Raw genomic sequence first — 24,472 nt, 5'->3', positions numbered from 1 at the left:
TCCCATTGCTCTCTCTCTCTCCTCCCATTGCTCTCTCTCTCTCCTCCCATTGCTCTCTCTCTCCTCCCATTGCTCTCGCTCTCTCTCTCCTCCCATTGCTCTCGCTCTCTCTCTGCTCCCATTGCTCTCGCTCTCTCTCTCTCCTCCCATTGCTCTCGCTCTCTCTCCTCCCATTTCTCGCTCGCTCTCTCTCCTCCCATTTCTCGCTCGCTCTCTCTCCTCCCATTTCTCGCTCGCTCTCTCTCCTCCCATTTCTCGCTCGCTCTCTCTCCTCCCATTTCTCTCTCTTGCTCTCTCCTCCCATTTCTCGCTCTCTCGCGCTCTTTCTCCACCCATTTCTCGCTCTCTCGCGCTCTCTCTCTCCTCCCATCTCTCTCTCCTCCCATTTCCCATATCTCTCTCCTCCCATCTCTCTCTCTCCTCCCATCTCCTTCTCTCTCCTCCCATTTCTCTCTCTCCTCCCATTGCTCTCGCTCTCTCTCCTCCCATTGCTCTCGCTCTCTCTCTCCTCCCATTGCTCTCGCTCTCTCTCTCCTCCCATTGCTCTCGCTCTCTCTCTCCTCCCATTGCTCTCGCTCTCTCTCTCCTCCCATTGCTCTCGCTCTCTCTCTCTTCCCATTGCTCTCGCGCTCTCTCTCCTCCCATTGCTCTCGCTCTCTCTCTCCTCCCATTGCTCTCGCTCTCTCTCTCCTCCCATTGCTCTCGCTCTCTCTCTGCTCCCATTGCTCTCGCTCTCTCTCTCTCCTCCCATTGCTCTCGCTCTCTCCTCCCATTGCTCTCGCTCTCTCTCCTCCCATTGCTCTCGCTCTCTCTCCTCCCATTGCTCTCGCTCTCTCTCCTCCCATTGCTCTCGCTCTCTCTCCTCCCATTGCTCTCGCTCTCTCTCCTCCCATTGCTCTCGCTCTCTCTCCTCCCATTGCTCTCGCTCTCTCTCCTCCCATTGCTCTCGCTCTCTCTCTCCTACCATTGCTCTCGCTCTCTCTCCTCCCATTGCTCTCTCTCTCTCTCCTCCCATTGCTCTCTCTCTCTCTCTCCTCCCATTGCTCTCTCTCTCTCTCCTCCCATTGCTCTCTCTCTCTCTCCTCCCATTGCTCTCTCTCTCTCTCCTCCCATTGCTCTCTCTCCTCTCCCATTTCTCACTCGCTCTCTCCCCTCCAATTTCTCTCTCTTGCTCTCTCCTCCCATTGCTCTCTCTCTCTCTCTCCTCCCATTGCTCTCTCCCCCCCCCCTCCTTCCACTTAACTCAGCTAAATTCCATGTTTGTGTTTGGTGTATAGTGACAGGACATTAGAACACGCCCTCTCTCTTTCCATTGGTCGGAGCAGGTTCATGTGACCATGCTCTGAGCTCGAAAGTATAGCTCTCGTCTCTCCAAGCACAAAGCTTGAGAGAGCGTGCGTGCACGCGCGCACAGCGTGAGAGTGAACAGGAGGATTCTCATTGACAGAGGTAAGCGCGCATAGCGCAGCACCAGCAGGGACTCAGCCTTAAGGTGTTGAGCTGCTATTTTCCCATACTTCACTTTATATCACTAAATTGTTTATTCCACTAATTGTGCTGGAGGTTTATATTTACACTATTGTATTTGAGGTATTTATGTTGTAGTATATTCACTGTATTTTGGGTGATTCACATTTGCACTATTAGTTAACCTGACACAGTTTTACAACATTTATATAGAAGCGCCCGGTTCCATTTTCTTTATATACACAGATATAACCTGACTTGGATTTCACCGAGCTGCGACTCAGCAAATTCAATGCCGCTGGTTATTCATTCAAAGGTTGTGTGCTTTGGAATTGCCAAAGGAACTAAACAACGGGAAATCTGCAGCCACAGGGAATTTAACAAATGACATCTGTGAACAGAAAACATGTATCTTACCTTCCGCTTTTGAACCGGAGAAAAACGTAAACTTTTATTACCAGAATTCATGCTCATTGCATGTGTCTGAAAGAAGACAGAAATCAAAACTGTTAAACGATTATTTCAGAATGATGAATGATAACTGAGTAATATATTCAACATTACAGTGTGAAGGCAGTGTGTCTGGCTTGAAGCAATTCATTCAAAATTATATATTTTCTTTGCATTTGTTTGGATAACTATCCTCACTTATTCTGTTAATCACTGTGTAGCAGCTGCAGGTGTATTAAAAGGAGGAGGGCTCTTAACAAGAACCCAGTGTGTCTCTTATGGGTATTAGGGCGGGGGAGGGACAAACTCCAATATCAAAGGGGTATACACCCATTGACAACAATTGAAGTGATAAAGGTGCTCAACGCTTGATCGCTTGTATGATTGCATAGGAGGTGATATCACCGCTCAACCTTAATATTCAGAAGTAAAATTATATGCATGGCGGTGCATTGGAAACAAAATACATATTTATAGGCAAATGGTCAAGAGGGACGACAAAAAGAATTCCCACTTAATTGCACTCAAGCCAAATCTCTGAACAAAATTAAAGGGAAAAGTTCCCAAAATCCATATGGGACACCAGAGGGTTAAAACCTCGAAAAACAAAAAATAATTTATTAATATATACTAACTCTTCTAGGTGAAACAAAAATTACTCTTTTTAACTTTTATGTATATAAGTAAAACCAATTAAAAGAGAAAGCGCTGGAGTATGCACAATAGCTGTGTATTCATTCACACCTTATTGGCAGAGTAAACATATATAGCATAAAGGTCTATCATCAATAACCTCTTTCAACGTTTGGTTATTATATCTAATATATCCCATACATCAATTGTATATATACCAGACCCATAGTACAATGGATAGACTGACGGTAGTTATAGACTGACGGACGGCGCGCGCTATAAGGCCAGGGAAAGCACTGCTTTCCCTCAGCCTCAGCGTGCCTTTCGCATGTCTTCAGTCTCTATGGACTAAGCCTTAGGCTGCGGCCTGAGAGGGAGCGTGGCGTGCTGGCACACGAGCGCTGCCCCCTTGCTCGGCCGTGCAATTTGTGGCTAGGTGCACGCTCATCTGTGGTCGCGGCCACAACGGCACTGAGCTGTTTCGCCCTCATTAGGTGAACCGCTTAGGTAGGCGCGGCAGGTCCCAGTCACTGCCACAGCGCACTGCTCGGTGTGCGCTGTGCATGTAAGCCCCGCCTCTCAATGGGGAATGGCCCAATACGCACCTTCACGCTGAAGGTGCAGCCACGGCGTGCTGCAAGATTTTATAAACACAATGAAATTGATTTTGCCAGTTGCTAGTGAGCTGAAGGAGCTATGAGATGTAATTAGCTGGAATAGCTGTGAGTAAAGCTGTATGTCCCTTGCTGTGCAAGTTCTGTTTAAAATATTTACTCAGTGGCCTTAAGCATTGATAAGTTTGGTATGTTTGAATATCAAAAGGAGTTCCCCCCACCCCCACCCTATACACACACCCATATATACACAATATACACACAACCATATATACACAATATACACACTACCATATATACACACACTCCCATATATACAACACACAGGGAAGGGGGGGGGGGTTAAGGCCGCGACCTGCACCGCGACCAGGCTCCCCTCCCCCCCCCCCCCGCTTGAGGGGCATCCCCGCACACGTCTTCTGCCCCGCGCGGCCTTACACAGGGGCAAGCGGGACCTGAGGGGCATCATCCGCGCGGCCTTACACAGGGGCAAGCGGGACCTGAGGGGCATCCCCGCACACGTCTCCTGCCCCGCGCGGCCTTACACAGGGGCAAGCGGGACCTGAGGGGCATCACCCGCGCGGCCTTACACAGGGGCAAGCGGGACCTGAGGGGCATCCCCGCACACGTCTCCTGCCCCGCAGCCTTAAACAGGGGCAACCGGGGATCTGAGGGGCATCCCCGCACACGTCTCCTGCCCCGCGGCCTTACACAGGGGCAAGCGGGACCTTAGGGGCATCCCCGCACACGTCACCTGCCCCGCGGCCTTAAACAGGGGCAACCGGGGACCTGAGGGGCATCCCCGCTCCCATCTTCCGCCACGGGGGGAGCGCCGGGGACAGGAGAACACACCCGCTAACACCTCCATAACGGGGACAGGGGGGAAGGCACAAAGAATAAAAATAATACTTACTGTGTCCGTGTCCTCCATGGAATGGCTGCTCGTTGGGGGCGGGCTCATATAGAGTCTGGCCGCGCGTCCACAAAGCCTGGGAGCGCGCGCCAATCAGCTTGTAGGTATTGGGAGTTTTTTTTTTATTTATTTTTTTTTTAAAGCGCGGGAGCAGGGAAATTTAAAAAAAAAAACACGTGTGCTGCTTGGGCCAATAGTTGCTCACCCAGAGGGTAAATCCACTCTTTCTGGCCGTATAAATGTATAAATTGTTCATCAAAAAAGGTTGTATTATGTGTGTTTATGTGACCTTTTGTGGTGTATATATATATATATATATATATATATATATATATATATATCTGTCTCTGTCTCTCTCAATAAGATATATATATACAGTGGTTGACAAATCACCAAAAAATCTACTCGCCATCTAGTATCAAACGTGTGCTGCTTGGGCCAATATTTACTCGCCCGGGGGTTAAATCCACTCGCCCGGGGCGAGCAAATGTATAGGTTTGTCGAACACTGATATATATATATCTCTGTCTCTCTCACTAGGAATGTGTAATAATATAAAAAATAGCTGCAATAAAATATATATAAAAAAAATAACCCAAACACACCCAAAAATCAGTCTAACCAGCAGGGGGGGGAGGGGCGCGGCGTGAGGGTGCTTGCGGGTGGTGGCGGCGGTACTGCGGATGGGGGAACAATGCTGCGGGGGGGCGGCAGTACGGGGGTTCACGTGACCGGCCCTGCGCTCCGGCAAGCTAAGAAACAAAAGATTTCTTAAGACACGCTTCCGCAGGCGTGCGGAAGCGTGCGCGAGCCCCTGCTAAAGCCGCTCTCATTGCGGCTGCAGGGGCTCAGTTAAGTTCCATAGAAACCTGTTCATAACAGCTCGGCTATTCGCACTCAGTTAAGTGCCATAGAAACCTGTTCATAACAGCTCGGCTATTCGCACTCACTTAAGTTCTACTGAGTGCAAATAGCCGCACGGCTATTCGCACTCAGTAGAAAATAAAATGGAAAAAATAGACATCCCTGCCAGGAATCGAACCCTGGTCCACTATGCTAATGGCCTGCTGCATAACCACTGAGCTATAAGACTTTCTGATTTTTTCCTGGTGAATAAAGGCATAGAAACCTGTTCATAACAGCTCGGCTATTCACACTCAGTTAAGTGCCATAGAAACCTGTTCATAACAGCTCGGCTATTCGCACTCAGTTAAGTTCTACTGAGTGCAAATAGCCGCACGGCTATTCGCACTCAGTAGAAAATAAAATGGAAAAAATAAACATCCCTTCCAGGAATCGAACCCTGGTCCACTATGCTAATGGCCTGCAGCATAACCACTGAGCTATAAGACTTTCTGATTTTTTCCTGGTGAATAAAGGCATAGAAACCTGTTCATAACAGCTCGGCTATTCGCACTCAGTTAAGTTCTACTGAGTGCGAATAGCCGTGCGGCTATTTGCACTCAACTGTGAATAGCCGTGCGGCTATTTGCACTCAACTCTGAATATCCACTGCCGAGTAACTGCACTTGTGGTAAATTAAAAATTTAAGGCTAGAATGATTTTGTGTTGGCATCAGGCACGTTTTAATGCTTTGGACATACCCAAACCTTGGAAGCATTTTAGATTTCTGATACGTGTCAATTACAGGGTTAGGGTTCAAGTGTGGTAAGGACTAAAGGAAAAAATGTAAGTAAAAAGAATAAATTAACAGAAAAAGTAGCAATGAAACAAGATATAACCCATTATAATAGACACACACATACACAGGTTTACGCCATACTTATTCCCTATGTTGATATTTCCAAAATCTGACAATAGGAAGGGAAATCCCTGCCCCGAAAAGCTTACTAAGTGGTTTACTCCTCCTTAATGCCTCAAATTTCCCCAGGTATAAAGTAGAATGCTGCAAGAAAAGTGACTTTCAGCATCAAATTAAAAGAAACATGCATATTCTCAGAGCTAATATATTTATGAATTAACACATTTGTATACAATAAGTACTATGTTTTTAATTGTGTAGCTACTAATACCATTATTGTTAATAATTACAGTTTCTTCAAATTATTATTATGCTAGTAATTATTTAATCAGGAATTAAATGCACATGGCAACTCATCTTTCATGCTAGGCTATAAACTACAGAAAAACAAACAAAAAAAAACAAAAAAAAACTTGTACCACATGTAACATGCACACACACGCAAAGAGAACAGGACACACTCGCCCCATAGCGTAAAAATTAACATTTAATGACGGGGAAGGAGGAGATGGGGAGGGAAAACATGTTCACTCCCAAGGGTAGGAATAAAAACAGTGTTTGTGAATTTATATCACCCCCAGCAGTTCCTATCAGGAGTTACATTCCCTGTGTGTATTCTCACATCGTGAGTGTAGACAAGCGATCGGCTGGGCACTTTGGAAGGCATACAGGAGCAGAAGTTCCTTTTGAATGTACAAATGAGCAATTATCCATATCTTCACCCATCCTCGCTATCCACAATAAACATTCAAAAACACAACAACCATACTACCCACCTCAGCAAACAAAAGTTAAGTAGGTAAGACCAAAACGCAGCTCTAACAAAAATGGCTATTTATTGAAAAAAATGGACAAACATCACGATACTAGATGACCTCTGACGCAATTCATCCCGCAACGAACTTTGTCAAAGAGTGAGTGGTAAAACGTCTGTATGTTCCCCTATATACTACCAGCTATACTGTGATAGGCTTACCACAATTTTTTTTACATATATGTTACACATCCTTTGTTATATATGTGTTACAATGTGGGTGTCATAATAAAATATGTAGGACGTACTATGAGACCTCTACGGTCACGAATTATGGAACACATACGTCTTATCAAAAAGAAGGATGATAAACATCCAGTGTCTCGTCACTTCTCTATTTGTTCCCAAGGAGATATATCCAATTTTTCATTTCTTGGTATCGAACATGTTCCATGTCATCCTAGAGGTGAAGATAGGTTGAATCTTTTAAATAAGAGAGATGCACTGGATCTATACTATGAACACACTGTACCCAAATGGTATAAATACAGATTGGGAACTCAAGCATTTTTTGGTTTAATAGTGAGGAGTTAGGATTATTGGATATGTATTGTTTTTCCTTATCCTTATAATGCTATGGGTTGATTCAATGTGTAGATGTCTCCTTCGTCTTCTCCCTATCTTAGTTTAATTTATTTTGTTTTCTATTTCTCCTCTTGATATTATATATTATGTATATTAATTATATATATTATATCTTGGTTCGGTGATATTTCTTATATATACCATGATATGTTTTTTGTTATTACTATATATACTTATAAAGTGGCAATATCACTATAATGTGTCTTTAGTGACAATCTCTTATTGTTATAATGTGAAAAGTTGATACTAAATGATTGATTGAATACTTATTTATATATATATTTAGTGATTATAATTGATTTATATATATTTAATATATAATTGATCCTTTATGTATTCAATATTATTTATTGTAGATTATTAATCTTTATTATTTATTTATGACTGGAATTACCCAGCCATATCTAATTTTTTATTATTATTATGTTATTATATATATTCTTGTTACTATTATTTTCTAATTATTATATATTTTTCAATTAATTTATTGTTATCTTATCTCTTAGCATATTTTGATAATGTTATCTGATTACTTATTATTTTTTTTATCCAATCCTATCCTTGCTTTTATTCATGTTGCTTGTATGTTGGTTTTCATATTATTCATTTGCCATTACTGTTGTCACTATCTTACAGTACTGTTGCAATCAGTTGTTTATTTATTATTCTTTTTTATGTTTGTTATATATGTTGTTTAGCTGTTACTATGTATTAGCTATATCTGTATGTTTTGTCTCCCCTTTCTATATACCACTATGTCTGTATAGACTGAATGGCACTTTCATTAATTAATACTCAGCTGTGTAAGAGGAGTTGCCATTTAAACAATTTTGTGGTTAGCCTATCACAGTATAGCTGGCAGTATATAGGGGAGCATACAGACGTTTTACCACTCATTCTTTGACAAAGTCCCTTGCGGGATGAAACGCGTCAGAGGTCATCTAGTATCGTGATGTTTGTCCATTTTTTTCAATAAATAGCCGTTTTTGTTAGAGCTGCGTTTTGGCCTTACCTACTTACCTCAGTGCACCGCTCCTTTTATTTGCTGTTCCGGATATCTCAGCTGGTGACACGTGGATTCCACACACAGTTGCAGACACTAACTCCGGTGCATTATCTCCTCTTCAGCGGGACACACTGGATACAGCGTGACAGCAGGTACTTTATTGGCAGAGTGGGCTGAGGGTGTCGTAGAATCAGCCAGGCTGTTCTCATTTAGGACGGTCGGCGATTCTTAATGTCACCCCTTATCACCCCTCCCCCCAACCTGCTTTATTTGTCCGCTGGAACTATAAGTGTGTTCATTCAAGTGCCTTACCTGTGCGTTACTATTACTAAGGATTATCCTACACTCTCTAGCCCTTGAGCACTGGTGGCAGTTTATCCCTGCATTGCTTCTTCTACTACCCACCTCCTCTATCCCCAACAATCCCCCCCAACACATACAGTACAGTAATGGGCAACAATACTATTATAGAACCAAAAACCTTGTGAGTCCCTCGCAGGTTCACAAATAAGAGTCCCTCTCAATTTGCACTCTACCTGTATAATGTGTATTGCAGAATTATCTGCAGAGTCTATTGCTCAAGAGCATATAAAGACAATTAGGGAATACTGATGGAGCGGCCGTTATTCGAAAACATCTCGGCGCCGATTTTGAGTTCTCTGCTGTTCCCTCGCAGCATGAAACGCGGCTAATCGCCCCAGGCACCTGCGCTTATCGCGGATGTTTTGTTTGAATTTCATGGATTCTGTTTCTTTGTTTGCAATAAAATGGATGAATTGTAATGTGTACAGTACTGTGCTACTGTGTCAATTTCATGTTTTTAAAAGCCAGAACACTAAAATTCGTTTTTCTGCTCTCGCCGTGCTCGCATCTTAGTGCGGGAAGTCTGGAATTCATCCCGCGGTTTCAAATCGGGATTCCGATGTACATGACACGTGAAGTGTTCGAATAACGGCCACTCCATCAGTATGGTTCTCAATAGACCCCACTAATACAAAGAAAATAATAAAATTGTATTAACATGTATGTAATATTAATGACATACAAGTGAATATATACAATGTGAATAAAACCCCTCAGTGATACCGGACCAACTAAACAGATAGATGATATAGGGTAGGATATACCTGTACAGTCTCTGGGCTAATAGGTGCCTGTGAATGTCCACAATATGGCACAATTGCCACTATAGTAATGATAGTAACATAGTGACTGACAACCTGGTAGATGGTCCCTATAGATCAGCTGTATAGGAGAGGAGGAGGTAATAGGGAGTGCAGGGGTATTAGGCTAAGTGGGTTGATGAATCGTACTTATATATGTGTATATTATAGTAGACCACAGAGATGCTGTAACAGTCCACCAACCAATCTAGATGGTAAGTACAGACGGTATCCGTGTTTCTATGTAATACTGTGACACCAGCTGAACATATATTCTCCTAGCTCAAACACGTCATGTATGAGTCAGAAGTTGCCCTCCAAGTGGAACACTGTAGCAAACTGTCACTCAACTTGGAACCATCCCCCACATATGAGTAAAAATGTGGCTATATATAATATATTTTATATTTGTGGTTATATCCAAATTGATGATAGTAGATAGCCAGATGACCCATATAGTGAATCACTGCAGCGAGGCTGAAATATGCTAATATTGCTAGAGCTGCAGCGACGGTGGTGTTCAGTAGTATTTAGTATTTAAAGGTATGCCAGTGGAGAGAATAAGGCTGCGTCTATGGAAGGACAGGCAGCGCTGAGCCGTGCGGACGCTCCGCGCTGAGCCCCGGCACCCACAATGAGGATGACTTGAGAGAAGCTCACGCGAGCGTCCGCAGGCGTGCTGAAGCGTTGGATGTTTTCAGCCGACAGGCAAAGCTGTTTTTCAGTGCGCTGTCGGCTGAAAACATCCAATTACAGCACAGCAGCGTCAACATCACGGTGCCGTGACGTAGGTGCGTCGCGGGTTATTGGCCCAGCGATGTCACTGCCCCACCTCCTTCTCGATTGCGCACGCACGCTCGCCTGCATGTGCATGAAATCGCTCATGCTTGAACAGGCGAGCCTCAGCGTCCACGCGGTTCAGTGCGGCTCCATCCTCTATGGACGCAGCCTTAGTTTCTCCTAATACAGCCACATACGCATGTGACCAAGTCAGCACAATTGCTTACAAGTGAAACACTGCGACAGTATATCATCCGACATGGAATAATCCCCCACGCACTAGAAACAATGTAACCATCTATAACATACAACTGTACTGCAGCAAATGGCACCAATCAGCCTGAGGACCCGTTGAGTAATTCACTGCTACAGGGCTAAATGTGCTAATGCTGCTTCAGCTGCAGCTGGAGTGGTACTCAGCAGTGCTTTCAGCTATGGGTGTGTGCTAGCAGAGGTTTGACTCCGTAACAAACAGATTATCAGATCTAACATAGAAAACACAATATCAGCATAGTGGCTGGCGCCAACCCTATACAACCCCTCTCCACGTTGCTCCTGCTCCTCTGGTCCGCTCACTGTGTGGACGTCAGCATCATGATGTCACTGCTACCCGACGCACGTTTCACATGAACTTGTCACGCTTCATCAGGGAAAGGAGGAATCTCTGCCTCCTAAAGCTCAGGTCTTATATATCCTGGGATATAGGTATATTAATTACACCATAATTGTCATTATTTAATATATTTTTTAATTCATAGGGTGTCTGTGATTCCTGTTCAGGGTCACTTTCTATACAGTTAAAGGGTAAGATTAAATAAATAATCGCATTGTAATATCAATGAGCTACACAGTAGCTATTAAGGGATAGATAATTGCAATACAAAAGTGCAATATGCCATAATTTGTCACTTATCTTCACTAGACTAGACGCGTTAAATGACAGAATAATGAATGTACACACACATGCAGATAAAGCGCAGATGTAGTAATGCAGGAGTGAAAGCCCCTAATTGTTCGCATCTAAAAGTCAGTACGGACTGTGCTGTTTTAGTCCCTGTATACCTGGATCCCCAGACTGACCAGATTACTTGGAATAGATATTGGTTTTAATATAGTAAATATATAATATATAATGTCTGCATGTGCTCACAAAAAGGGAGAAAAGAAGAACCCTTCATTCAAACCATGTCAAATCCAAATCCATACCAAATCATGTTGTAGACGTATTTGATCCCAATTGCCTTTACGTGGTCCTAGGGGAACATGCTCAATACCTGTAAAATGCCACTGTCACCATTATGCGCCATTATCATGTGGCGTGCCACAGGGGTATCCAATGCGTTCCTTATAGAGCCAATATGCTCTAATACTTGCACTTTCAATTGGCGATGGGTTTTTCACACGTAAAGTTTTCCATATTTACAATCCACAAGATAGATAACTCCCTTAGTGATGCAATTCACAAATTGACGAATAACAAAAGTTTTGGTGTTAGCAGAGTTACCAAATTCTTTGTTTTTTCTGATGACTGGGCAAAACTTACAACGCCCGCATGGGTAACAGCCATTGGGTTTTTCCCCCAGCCAAGTTCTGGCTGGTACATTTTGAAAATGGCTGTGTACCAAGCGGTCGCGCAGATTCAGAGATCACCATACTTGGGTTTTGCTTAAGAATTTTCTTTAGGTCATCATCTTCTAACAGAAGATGCCAGTATTTGTTCATAATCTGACGAATAGATGTTGTCATGGAAGAGGGGTTTTGGCCCGGTATTAAAGGGGTTACACCCCATTTGGCCACCCCCTGCTCTCACTTGGGAGGCAAGGGGTTAACTGGACTGCGGTCCAGTAATGTGTTTTTACCCTGCTTCAGCACCCAAATGTGTATTCCCCTGTAAATATGTATTGTTGCACCAACACATACACTGGGATTGATGCAGGAGGGAAAGGGTTAATAGTTAAGGAGTGATTATAGCCCTTTGTTCCAGTTTCCCGCCTTTGCAGGCTCTATTTTGCAGCTCCCCATAGGTCGCTGTTACAGCTCCATGCGATCCTATGGGGAAACTGGCGATCTCGGTCCATTTTCATCAGAAGACCTGCAGGTGGCGCCCGAGAGGAGGAGCGGCGGTTCCCCATTGTAAGTCAATGGAGCCATTCATTTCAATGGGGATTCCTCGACGCCGACCTCCAGGAACGGGTTGACAGCGATCCAAACCGCAGACCGCAGAAGCGAATACAATATCTAAAAAAGAGCTTTGATCACACTGAGTCAAGTTCACGTACAATTGGCGTGGGAAACTTAGGTTCTAGGGCACCCAGGTATAAAATTATTTTTGCCCCTAGACCCTAGGAACCCCCACACTCGACCACCACCGGGTCCGAGTATTAAAGACCCCCGTAAAGGGTCGCGCTCGCCACCAGGGTCGCGCCATTGACTCTAATGGCGGAGGGAAGAGTCGCGACTAAAAACGGCTCAGTCAGAATGAGCAGAAACCCAGAACCCACAACTCCGGTTCTGTCCAACCTAGAGGGCTGAGATTCAGCCACCATGTAGTCCTAGTTCCGGCAGGATTGCTGTCACGCCTGTATGCCCGCAGACCTGGCTAGACCCCAGTACTGAGGTGGGAACGGTATGATACCACACACCCACAGCAGTGGGAGCAAGCCCGAAGTGTGGTATGGCGTTGCTGGGCCTGTTCTAAGAGTTGTTAGTATATACTTGCAACGCATGGGGATGTCCGTAAGAATAGTCGTGTCCGTGTGCCAATGTTCAGGAGTCCAGAGGTTAGAATCGTCAGAGTATAAGCCAGGTCCTAGGAAGCCAGAGGTAAGCGAAGTAGTATGCGTAGCAGGGTTCAAAGGGATACCAGAGAGCAGAGTAGTCCAGGGTAAGCAGGGGTCAAAGCCAGTGAAATCCAAGGTAACACAGGAGCAGGAAATCACAGGAACACAGAGGGAGCACAGCATAGGTCAGGTACACACAGGGAAACAGGAACTATGCAAAGCGGGGAAGAAGTGGACAGACAGGGGTTATAAAGGAGGGCATACCAATAGGAGAGAGGGGAGGAGTAGAGAGAGAAGTGGGAGACGACAGGGATGGGACAGGGAGAGAAAAGGAGGAGACAGAAGGGGCAGTCAGGGGAATGGCCTGTAAGGCTTGGGAGGTGGAGACCTGGGGAACAGGATAAGAAGAGTCTGTGTGCGCGCCCCCTGTAAGCTGGGGATGCGCGCGCACAGGTTGCAACACAGAGAGGGACCGCATGGAGCAGGGGAAGACTGCAGGAGGAGCACGGAGCCCAGAAAAGGGGAACGTGCGCGCACACATGACCGCGAGATGGCATGAAGCGGCAGGGAGGAAGAAGCAGATGAGCCCGGGGGAGTATTGACGGAGCGTGTGCGCGCGCCCTCCATGGGCTAAGGGAGATCACGCACCGGACGCGTCACCAGGCATGCGGAACGCCGCACGCGCGGTCACTACGCAAGGATGAGGCAACGGGACGGATGGCACCACAGGGGAAGGTAAAGCAGCTACCGCGGGGGAGAGGAAGCGGGGAGGATCAAAGCAGGGATGAAGGAGAGGAGTGGGAAGGAGTAGAAAGGGTAACAGGAGATGGGAGAGAGGGACAAGGAGAGGAAGGAATCTCCTGAGTCGTCACAACTGCATTGCAAATACCGACCCTCTCGGGGCAACAGAACGGAGTCAGGGTAATTGCAAAGTTTGGGTTTCTGCCATTGACTTGCAAGGCAGAAAAAAGCCTCATATTCAAAAAGGGTTTTTAAACTGTAATTGTGTATCTCCGGTCCGGTGGGTCGCAGCGAGCTGAAACTTGGCTACCATGGAGAATCCCCTCCGGCATGAGGGTCTGGCAAGTTTCAGCCCGCTCGGCCCAGCCGAACGGATGATTTTAATATATATTGATATTGAAAAATGTATTGTATTTCGAAGTGGGGATAAAAGCCCGCGAAGGTTTCTGAATCTGGTTAATGTAAATGCTCAGGGGGGCGACCCATTGTCTACAACAGACCCCATGATCAAAGGCTCAGCCACTCTGGCTGTATACATTAGGGTGGAGAAATGCAGGGCTTGAGTGGTCTGTAAGTGCTGTAATTCACACTTACAAAGGGTTTCCTGACCAGATCCAGGTCTGGTAGACATCTATAGAAGGGCCGCGCGCTCGGCAGAGAGAGGGGAGCCGACAGACAGCGGCGAAGATGAGGAAATTCATCTTTTCGCACCGCTGCCTGCGCTCAAATGTATGTATATGTGTGTGTGTGTATATGTATGCATGTGTATGTATGTATGTATGCATGTGTATGTATGTATGTATGTATGTGTGTGTATGTATTTGTGTGTCTGCGCTAATCTAACACTTTTTTTATTTTTTAACAATGTTTTTTTTTATTAAATAATAAACTACACAAACACACACACACACACACACACACACACACAAACACTGTATACTCATACAGTATATACACGAAAAGCATGCGGCACGTGCACGCGCTTTCGCATAGGCACGCACGGCCACATGCTGTATAGAACGGCCCTTAGCAGGCAGAGACTCCTCCTCCCCCTGATGAAGTGTGACAAGTTAACGGATATTGTGCGTCGGTTAGTAGTGACATCATGACGCTGACGTCCACACAGTCAGCGGACCAGAGGAGCAGGAGCAACGTGGAGAGGGGTTGTATAGCGCTGGCGCCAGCCACTATGCTGATATTGTGTTTTCTATGTTGGATCTGATAATCTGTTTGTTACGGAGTTAAACCCCTGCTAGTACACACCCATAGCTGAAAGCACTGCTGAGTACCACTTGGTCACATGCGTGTGTGGCTGTATTAGGAGAAACTTGTACTCTCCGCTGGCATATACCTTTAAATACTAAGTACTACTGAACACCACCGTCGCTGCTGCTCTAGCAATATTAGCATATTTCAGCCTCGCTGCAGTGATTCACTATATGGGTCACCTGGCTATCTACTATCATCAATTTGGATATAACCACAAATATAAAATATATAGCCACATTTTTACTCATATGTGGGGGATGGTTCCAAGTTGAGTGACAGTTTGCTACAGTGTTCCACATGGAGGGCAACTTCTGACTCATACATGACGTGTTTGAGCTAGGAGAATATATGTTCAGCTGGTGTCACAGTATTACATAGAAACACGGATACCATCTGTACTTACCATCTAGATTGGTTGGTGGACTGTTACAGCATCTCTGTGGTCTACTATAATATACACATATATAAGTACGATTCATCGACCTGCTTAGCCTAATACCCCTCCACTCCCTATTAGCTCCTCCCCTATACAGCTGATCTATAGGGACCATCTACCAGGTTGACATTCACTATTATTACAATAGTGGCAATTGTGCCATATTGTGGACATTCACAGGCACCTATTAGCCGAGAGATTGTACAGGTATATCCTTCCCTATACCATCGAGAGGGTGAGAGGGTGTGCACGTTCCATAGCGTATAAATGTATATTTAATTAATATGGAGGGGGATAGATGGGGGGAGAGGGAGAGGAGAACAGGCACACTTACAAAAGAAAGATATAAAAACAGCATTTGTGAATAAAATATCACCGCCAATGTGTCTGCTCCGGGAAATGCCGTCCTCCGATGGCAAGCTCACAAAATGAGCGGAGGGATCCAATCGGCTAAGTATTCAAACCGGAGGTGGCGTGATGCAGCCGAGGTAATCTTTCAGGCCACCTGCTGGAAATCCTAGGGGCGTGACGAGTGCACCGAGACTGTTCAGACCACAACAGACTCATGTGTGATGACGTCATGTCAAATCCTACGTCCTGGCGCGTTTCGTCAAACTATGACTTTTTCAAAGTATGATGGGGTATCTGCTAAGAACCTTGTGGGGAATTTTGCAACAGTGGGGTATTTAAACCTTCCTTATTGGTACCCCATAATCCTTTGAAAAAGTGCGTTTGCATACATACATACATACATACTCAAGCCTACTCAAAAATAAACCATGATCTTAACCAGCGGTGCGCATACTGGGGGATGGGACATTTTACGGGGGTAGGGCGCGGGCGGTTGCAGAGGCCCCGCGATTTTCGCCAAGACATTTAAATAAAATGCCGGGGGATCACGTGAGGCCTCTGCAACGCTATACTTACCGAGGTTTAGGCACTCTGTGACCCCTCGCCATGGCAAAGCGGCGTCAAATGACGCAGTGGGTTCATGTGACATGACATCACACGCGTCAAATTACGCCACTGGTCACATGACCCCGCAGCGCCATTTGACACAGGTTTAAGGTAGGGAGGGGGGGCATGAGCATCAAGGCAGGGAATACAATGGGGCGCAGCAGAAAAAGTTTGCGCTCCCCTGATTTAAACAAACCATTCCCACACCTCTGGAATGTCCTTTCCCTCAAAATCCGACTAGTACCCTCTCTATCCATCTTTAGGACCTTTCTTAAAGCTGCAGTTCAAGCAATATGAAACGTGTGGTTTATTTATTTTTAAATAAAATCAGTTCTGTGCTTTGAGAAAACATTTGTAGCATTTAATAATTTTTTTTAATATATATATATATATATATATACAGTATTAAAGACATTTTTAATATATTCTAATGTAACAGGCATTTTTGTTCCTATAGCAACCATTTACAAAGTCACATCTGTTTCTGAAACAGTATCACCTTTTTGAGCCCTGCCCTCTCTGGCAGTGAACCATTTGAATCTAGTAAAGAAAAAAGTTTTTGTGACGTGCGCAAGCAATAGACCATCTAAAGTAAATCAATATAAGTTATTAACCCACTGTGATATTAATCACCATAAATTGAAAAAATCATGCACAACCTTGTGTAATATGTGAAGCAAATGCTGGCGTCTGCTGCTGTCAGTATCAGGGTGGCTCGACACCCCTATGTTGCAGAAAAAACAAGAAGAAAAACAGCGTACAATGCAATAGTGAAGTATGTATAAAAAGTGTCAAAACATTTATAGGGTAATATATCTGCGTACATCAAAGAGTTAAAAACAAGCATTCCGTGTACCAAGACACGGGTTACCAATCACTGTAGCAGGATTCGGTAGGATCATGCACTCCACGTCCCCAGTGTTGCAGTCTCTGGCTTCTGGAACCATGGGATGCACTTTAGGTGTGCAGATGCCTCTTGATCTCCGTAGAGGTAAGGAATAGGTCCCTCTAAAGCAGGGCTGCACAACACGCGGGCCGCGGGCCGCATGCGGGCCGCATGCGGCCCGCCTGGCCTCTCTGCGTGGCCCGCGGCGGTCCGGCGCCAGTTATTTAATTAATTAAATAAATTTTAAATTTTTTTTTTTTTTTTTAAAGTTTCAAAAAATGGCGGCGATTCATCCCCAACCCCTCCTTCTTCGCCTCCCCCCCGCCTCCTTCGCCTCCCCCCCCCCCCGGGTTTTGAAATGCGCGCGCGGGGGCAGAAGCAGCATGAGGAGGATGCAGGATGCCGGGGACTGGAGGTCAGAGCATGCTGGGGGCGGGGCTTAGTGCCGGGGAGAGGATGTGCTGAAAAGATATGTGTGTGTGTGTGTGTGTGTGTGTGTGTGTGTGTGTGTGTGTGTGTGTGTGTGTGTGTGTGTGTGTGTGTGTGTGTGTGTCTCGGGCTGGGTGGGGGGGGGGTGAAAAACGGGCTGGTGCAGAGGTGGGGGGGGGGGGTGTGAAAAACGGGCTGGTGCAGAGGTGGGGGGGGGTGCTGACATGTGAGGGGGGGTGGGTGCTGACATGTGAGGGGGGGTGGGCTGCTGACATGTGAGGGGGGGTGGGCTGCTGACATGTGAGGGGGGGTGGGCTGCTGACATGTGAGGGGGGGTGGGCTGCTGACATGTGAGGGGGGGTGGGCTGCTGACATGTGAGGGGGGGGTGGGCTGCTGACATGTGAGGGGGAGTGGGCTGCTGACATGTGAGGGGGGGGTGGGCTGCTGACATGTGAGGGGGGGTGGGCTGCTGACATGTGAGGGGGGGGTGGGCTGCTGACATGTGAGGGGGGGTGGGCTGCTGACATGTGAGGGAGGGGGGGCTGCTGGCATGTGAGGGGTGGGGGGGCTGCTGGCATGTGAGGGGTGGGGGGGCTGCTGGCATGTGAGGGGTGGGTGGGCTGCTGGCATGTGAGGGGTGGGTGGGCTGCTGGCATGTGAGGGGTGGGTGGGCTGCTGGCATGTGAGGGGGGGTGGGCTGCTGACATGTGAGGGGGGGCTGCTGACATGTGAGGTGCAGGGGGGGAAGTGATGTGAGGTGCAGGGGGGTATGATGTGAGTTGCGGGGGGGGGAGAGAGTGTCATATTGAGGAGAGGGGGAAAGAGTGTTATATTGAGAGGACGGGGAGAGAGTGTCATTTAGGGGAGGGGGAGAGTGCCATATTGAAGAGAGGGAGAGAGAGAGTCATATTGAGGAGAGAGAGTCATATTGAGGGGAGGGGGAGAGAGTGTTATATTGAGGGGAGGGGGAGAGTGTCATATTGAGGGGAGGGGGAGAGTGTGTCATATTGAGGGGAGGGAGAGAGTCATATTGAGGGGAGGGGGAGAGAGTGTCATATTGAGGGGAGGGGGAGAGCGTGTCATTTAGGGGAGGGGGAGTGTGTCATATTGAGGGGAGGGAGAGTGTCATATTGAGGGGAGGGAGAGAGAGAGTGTCATATTGAGGGGAGGGGGAGAGTGTGTCATATTGAGGGGAGGGGAAGAGTGTCATATTGAGGGGAGGGGGAGAGAGTGTCATATTGAGTGGAGGGGGAGAGAGTGTCATATTGAGGGGAGGGGGAGAGCGTGTCATTTAGGGGAGGGGGAGTGTGTCATATTGAGGGGAGGGAGAGAGTGTCATTGAGGGGAGGGAGAGAGAGAGTGTCATATTGAGGGGAGGGGGAGAGTGTCATATTGAGGGGAGGGGAAGAGTGTCATATTGAGGGGAGGGAGAGAGTGTTATATTGAGGGGAGGGAGAGAGTGTCATATTGAGGGGAGGGAGAGAGAGAGTGTCATATTGAGGGGAGGGGGAGAGTGTGTCATATTGAGGGGAGGGGAAGAGTGTCATATTGAGGGGAGGGGAAGAGTCATATTGAGGGGAGAGAGAGTCATATTGAGGGGAGAGAGAGAGTGTCATATTGAGGGCAGAGAGAGAGTGTCATATTGAGGGGAGAGAGAGAGTGTCATATTGAGGGGAGGGGGACAGTGTGTCATATTGAGGGGAGGGGGAGAGAGTGTCATTGAGGGGAGGGGGAGAGCGTGTCATTTAGGGGAGGGGGAGTGTGTCATATTGAGGGGAGGGAGAGAGAGTGTCATATTGAGGGGTGGGGGAGAGTGTGTCATATTGAGGGGAGGGGAAGAGTGTCATATTGAGGGGAGGGGAAGAGTGTCATATTGAGGGGAGGGGAAGAGTGTCATATTGAGGGGAGGGGAAGAGTGTCATATTGAGGGGAGGGGAAGAGTGTCATATTGAGGGGAGGGGAAGAGTGTCATATTGAGGGGAGGGGAAGAGTGTCATATTGAGGGGAGGGGGAGAGAGTCATATTGAGAGGAGGGGGAGAGGGTGTGATTTAGGGGAGGGGGAGAGTGTGTCATATTGAGGGGAGGGGGAGAGAGTGCCATATTGAGGGGAGGGGAAGAGTGTCATATTGAGGGGAGGGGCAGAGTGTGTCATATTGAGGGGAGGGGGCGAGTGTGTCATATTGAGGGGAGGGGGAGAGTGTCATTGAGAGGAGGGGGAGAGGGTGTGATTTAGGGGAGGGGGAGAGAGTGTTATATTGAGGGAAGAGAGACATGGGGGGGGATGCTGACATGGGATGCTTACTTGGGGGGGGGGGCTGCTGACATGGAATGGGCTGGGGGGATGTGGAGGGGGTATTATGTTTTTGATGTGGAGGGGGGTATTGTGTGGGTGAGGGGGAGAGATGGGTGTATGAGAGATAGATGGGGAGTATCATAAAGGTTGATAGTGAGGGGTTCTGGGGGAGATGAGGATGATGATGATGGAGAGGTGCTGGAGGAGAGATGATGATGATGATGATGATGATGATTTAACCCGTGCGGCCCAAATTTTTTTTCCTTGGAGCAGTTCGGCCCTTCTCACTTTACGAGTTGGGCAGGCCTGCTCTAAAGGGTAGTCTCTATCTCATTAGGTGTAGATACACAGTCTCTATGTTGTATGTGCACGGATCCCCCTTCTTCCTTCTCCTATTTAGCAGCCTTGCCAATGAAACAGCAGCCCCCAGAGCAGACCTTAGGAGATGACGTCACCGGGATCGACGTGCTTGGTAACAGCATTCAGGAAGAAGTGGCATTGCGCCACAAAACGCGTTGGATTATCCTGTACTAAAGCTGAATTCCTGAGGCTTAAATCCTGACGATCTGGGCACCACTGAGGTGGGCTATATTTAGTATATTTAGTGTATTTTAATATACCATTTCCCCTTTGCTCACAGCAATTCGATCGCTATTCAGCGTGACTGCGGTGGGATCAGTGACCTGTTGCCTATGCGTACTGTGCTGAGAGTACTCAGTTGGTGGTCTGGTGTATGCTGTTACCAAGCCCGTCGATCCCAATGACGTCATCTCCTAAGGTCTGCTGTTTTCGTCGGCAAGGCTGCTAAATAGGAGAAGGAGAAGGAAGAAGGTGGATCCGTGCACATACAACATAGAGACTGTATCTACACAAAATGAGATAGAGACTACCCATAAGAGGGACCTGTTCCCTACCTCTATGGAGATCAAGAGGCATCCGCACACCTGAAGTGCATCCTATGGTTCTAGAAGCCAGAGACTGCAACACTGGGGACATGGAGTGCATGATCCTACTGAAATCCTGCTACAGTGATTGGTAACCCGTGTCTTGGTACACGGAATGCTTGTTTTTAACTATTTGATGTACGCAGATATATTACCCTTTAAATGTTTTTACACTTTTTATACATATTTCACTATTGCGTTGTGCGCTGGTTTTCTTCTTGTTTTTTCAATTGAATCTAGTGCCTGCCTGGTCACATGATCTTCCTCACAGAACCTTGTCTGTCAGTGCAGCAGAAGATTACCCAAGATGCATTTAGTGAATCCTCCAGCCGAATTTCAGCGATAGATTACAGGAGAACGGATCGATCAGCAATTTAGGTAATCACTTGTCAGTGTGTAGAATACCTGGGTAAAGGGTGCGAAATAGAGGGGGCTCGTGAGGTGTGAAATAAACCTAATATGTGTTAGCCAGATAGGGGTTCCCCGAGATTTTTCTAAGTACTTCAAGGGTTCCTCCAAACAAATAAGATTGGGAATCACTGGTGTAGATTGTATTGATGCACAATATTGAATGTTTTTTTTAAAAAATTTTATAGATAGCCTGAACTACAGCTTAAAAACACACCACTTTAACCAATCATATGGGTTGCTCCGCTGGCTGATAATATACATCTCATATGCACAGACCGTAACCCCTTCCAGATGAACTTACAAGAACACCCTCATACTGCCTCTGTACGATCTCCGCACTTACCACATAAATTGTAAGCTCTTGGGTCAGGGACACCTTTTCCTATTGTTTTATGCCTGAAGCGCTTATTGCTGTTATGTATTATAACATTGTCACATGTGTTGTAAAGTGCCATGTACGTGGATGGTGCTATATAAAGATATACATACATACAACTGGACTTACCATATTTAAGACATCTGTTGTGTCCCCGAAACCATTGTGTTTGCTTTCACAGTCAGTGTCATCTTCTGCAGAAAAACATTTCACCAAGTCTTTTCCACGGTTTTCTCCATCTTCACAATACAGCATTTAAAACAGAAGTAGGGTTACATTTTATTTAAAAGGAGAAGAACGGAATTCAAACAAAATCCGCTGGTTTAATATGCAAATGCATCAAAGCAGCGAAAACACCAAGACAAGGGGAGGAGAACGTCTAATTTATGGATCTCAATTCTTTCACACAAGAAATGTGATATTAAATGGCTTTGAACGCAAATTCAGAACAGAGTAGACATAATTAAGATTAAAGACATGTTGTAATCAATCTTTTTTTTCCTTAAAAATTTTTTTTCATTGTTGTACTACGAACAGGGTGATGGGCCACAGAGAACGATTGCTTCTGAAGAACCTGATGCAGTCGTGATGTAGCAACTGTGTTACAGCATTTAAAATCTGCAAGCAATTAAAATATTTGCCCACTTGCAAAATTTCATTTTTCTGTAGTAATAACTGAGGGTTCTGCTACATAACTTACAAACGAACAGGTTACTTTTGCAAGTACTAAACACAAATACAGTGTTTTTCAACTGGGGTTTCTAGGCCCACTTGGGTCCCTGGGCATTCCTAAAGGATTCACTGCAATTTTCAGGTAATTTGAAAATTATACCAAATACAGAACAATTTACAATGTCACTGATCTCAGACGCGCTATTAGAGAGGGTTGGAGTTCCTTACAATGCATCTGATCTCCGACACGCTATGAGAGAGGATCGGGGTTCCTCAGAATTTCCCAATATAATAGGGTTCCTTAACCAAAAAAAGATTACAAACACTGCACTAATCTAATGCAAACATACAGGCATACCCCGTTTTACGTACACTCACTAGTACGTACATTTTTTTTTTGTTGCACCTTACCCCCTGTGTACGTACGCGTGCTTCGCGAGTACGGACACCAGGGGGCGGCATGCGCACCTCAACACTCCTGCAACCTCCTTCATGCTGGATCTCCCTGTTCCCTCTGCCCTCCGATCTGTCTCTGTTCCCCCTCCCATCTGTCTCTGTTCCCCCTCCCATCTGTCTCCGTTCCTCCTGCACCCAAGCTCCATAAATCTGCAGCTTAACCAGCAATTCTGCCCGCACTTACTGCAGCCCGTGATTCTGCTTCCTCCGATCCCCCGCTCCTCCCCCCTCCTCCCTCCTCAGAGCCCGCTCCTGTCTGCTGTGAGGGGGAGGAGAAGATCGTCTGCTGCAATCTTTGCTTGTGTGTGTGTGTGTGTGTGTGTGTGTGTGTGTGTGTGTGTGTGTGACTGAGTGACACTGTGTGTGTGTGTGTGTGTGTGTGTGTGTGTGTGTGTGTGTGTGTGTGTGTGTGTGTGTCTGAGTGAGTGACAGTGTGTGTGTGTGTGTGTGTGTGTGTGTGTGTGTGTGTGTGTGTCTGAGTGAGTGACAGTGTGTGTGTGTGTGTGTGTCTGAGTGAGTGACAGTGTGTGTGTGTGTGTGTGTGTGTGTGTGTGTGTGTGTGTGTGTGTGTGTGTGTGTGTGTGTGACTGAGTGACAATGTATGTGTGTGTGACTGAGTGACAGTGTGTGTGTGTGACTGAGTGACAGTGTGTGTGTGTGTGACTGAGTGACAGTGTGTGTGTGTGTGTGTGTGACTGAGTGAGTGACAGTGTGTGTGTGTGTGTGTGTGACTGAGTGAGTGACAGTGTGTGTGTGTGTGTGTGTGTGTGTGTGTGTGTGTGTGTGTGTGTGTGTGTGTGTGTGTGTGTGTGTGACTGAGTGACAGTGTGTGTGTGTGTGTGTGTGTGTGTGTGTGTGTGTGTGTGTGTGTGTGTGTGTGTGTGTGTGTGTGTGTGTGTGTGTGTGTGTGACTGAGTGAGTGACAGTGTGTGTGTGTGTGTGTGTGTGTGTGTGTGTGTGTGTGTGTGTGTGTGTGTGTGTGTGTGTGTGTGTGTGACTGAGTGACAATGTGTGTGTGACTGTGTGTGTCTGAGTGACAATGTGTGTGTGACTGTGTGTGTCTGAGTGACAATGTGTGAGTGACAACGTGTGTGTGACTGAGTGACAATGTGTGTGTGACTGTGTGTGTCTGAGTGACAATGTGTGTGTGACTGTGTGTGACTGAGTGACTGTGTGTGACTGAGTGCGTGTGCGACTGAGTGCGTGTGTGCGTGACTGAGTGAGAGTACGTGACTGAGTGAGTGAGTGTGTGACTGAGTGAGAGAGAGTGAGAGACTAAGTGAGAGAGAGTGAGAGTGAGAGAGAGACTGACTCAGAGACTGACTGAGTGAGAGAGAGAGAGAGAGACTGCGAGAAGGAGAGTGTGTGTGTGTGTATGTGTGTATGTGTGTGTGACTGAGTGACAATGTATGTGTGTGTGTGTGTGTGTGTGTGTGTGTGTGTGTGTGTGTGTGTGTGTGTGTGTGTGTGTGTGTGTGTGTGTGTGTGACTGAGTGACAATGTATGTGTGTGACTGAGTGACACTATGTATGTGTGTGTGACTGAGTGACAATGTGTGTGTGTGGGGGTGTGGGTGTGGGTGTGTGTGTGTGTGGGTGACTGAGTGACAATGTATGTGTGTGTGACAATGTAT

The 24,472-nt window shown here is 46.4% G+C and overlaps 1 protein-coding gene across 5 annotated transcripts in view; it reads right to left on the bottom strand.

The window, feature by feature from the left end:
- Positions 1–24,472, bottom strand: part of LOC142489240 (X-linked retinitis pigmentosa GTPase regulator-like) — a 154,618-nt gene that overhangs the window by 97,751 nt on the left and 32,395 nt on the right. For 4 of the 5 annotated variants that reach the window (XR_012799825.1, XM_075589670.1, XM_075589673.1 and 1 more), the window contains exons 5-6: positions 21,841–21,950; positions 1,885–1,950 (exon numbers count right to left, since the gene is read on the bottom strand). Coding sequence is in view for 4 of the 5 variants with exons in the window: in XM_075589670.1 (XP_075445785.1) it covers positions 1,885–1,950; positions 21,841–21,950 (176 nt within the window). In the remaining variant the exon portion in view is untranslated. The remainder of the gene's footprint in view (positions 1–1,884; positions 1,951–21,840; positions 21,951–24,472) is intronic. The other variant, XM_075589671.1, reaches the window with a different exon arrangement.

Source organism: Ascaphus truei, chromosome 3, assembly GCF_040206685.1.
Source record: "Ascaphus truei isolate aAscTru1 chromosome 3, aAscTru1.hap1, whole genome shotgun sequence".
Lineage (NCBI taxonomy): Eukaryota > Metazoa > Chordata > Amphibia > Anura > Ascaphidae > Ascaphus > Ascaphus truei.
The sequence above is the reverse complement of the archived record's forward strand: the minus strand, read 5'-3'. Positions and strand labels throughout refer to the sequence as shown.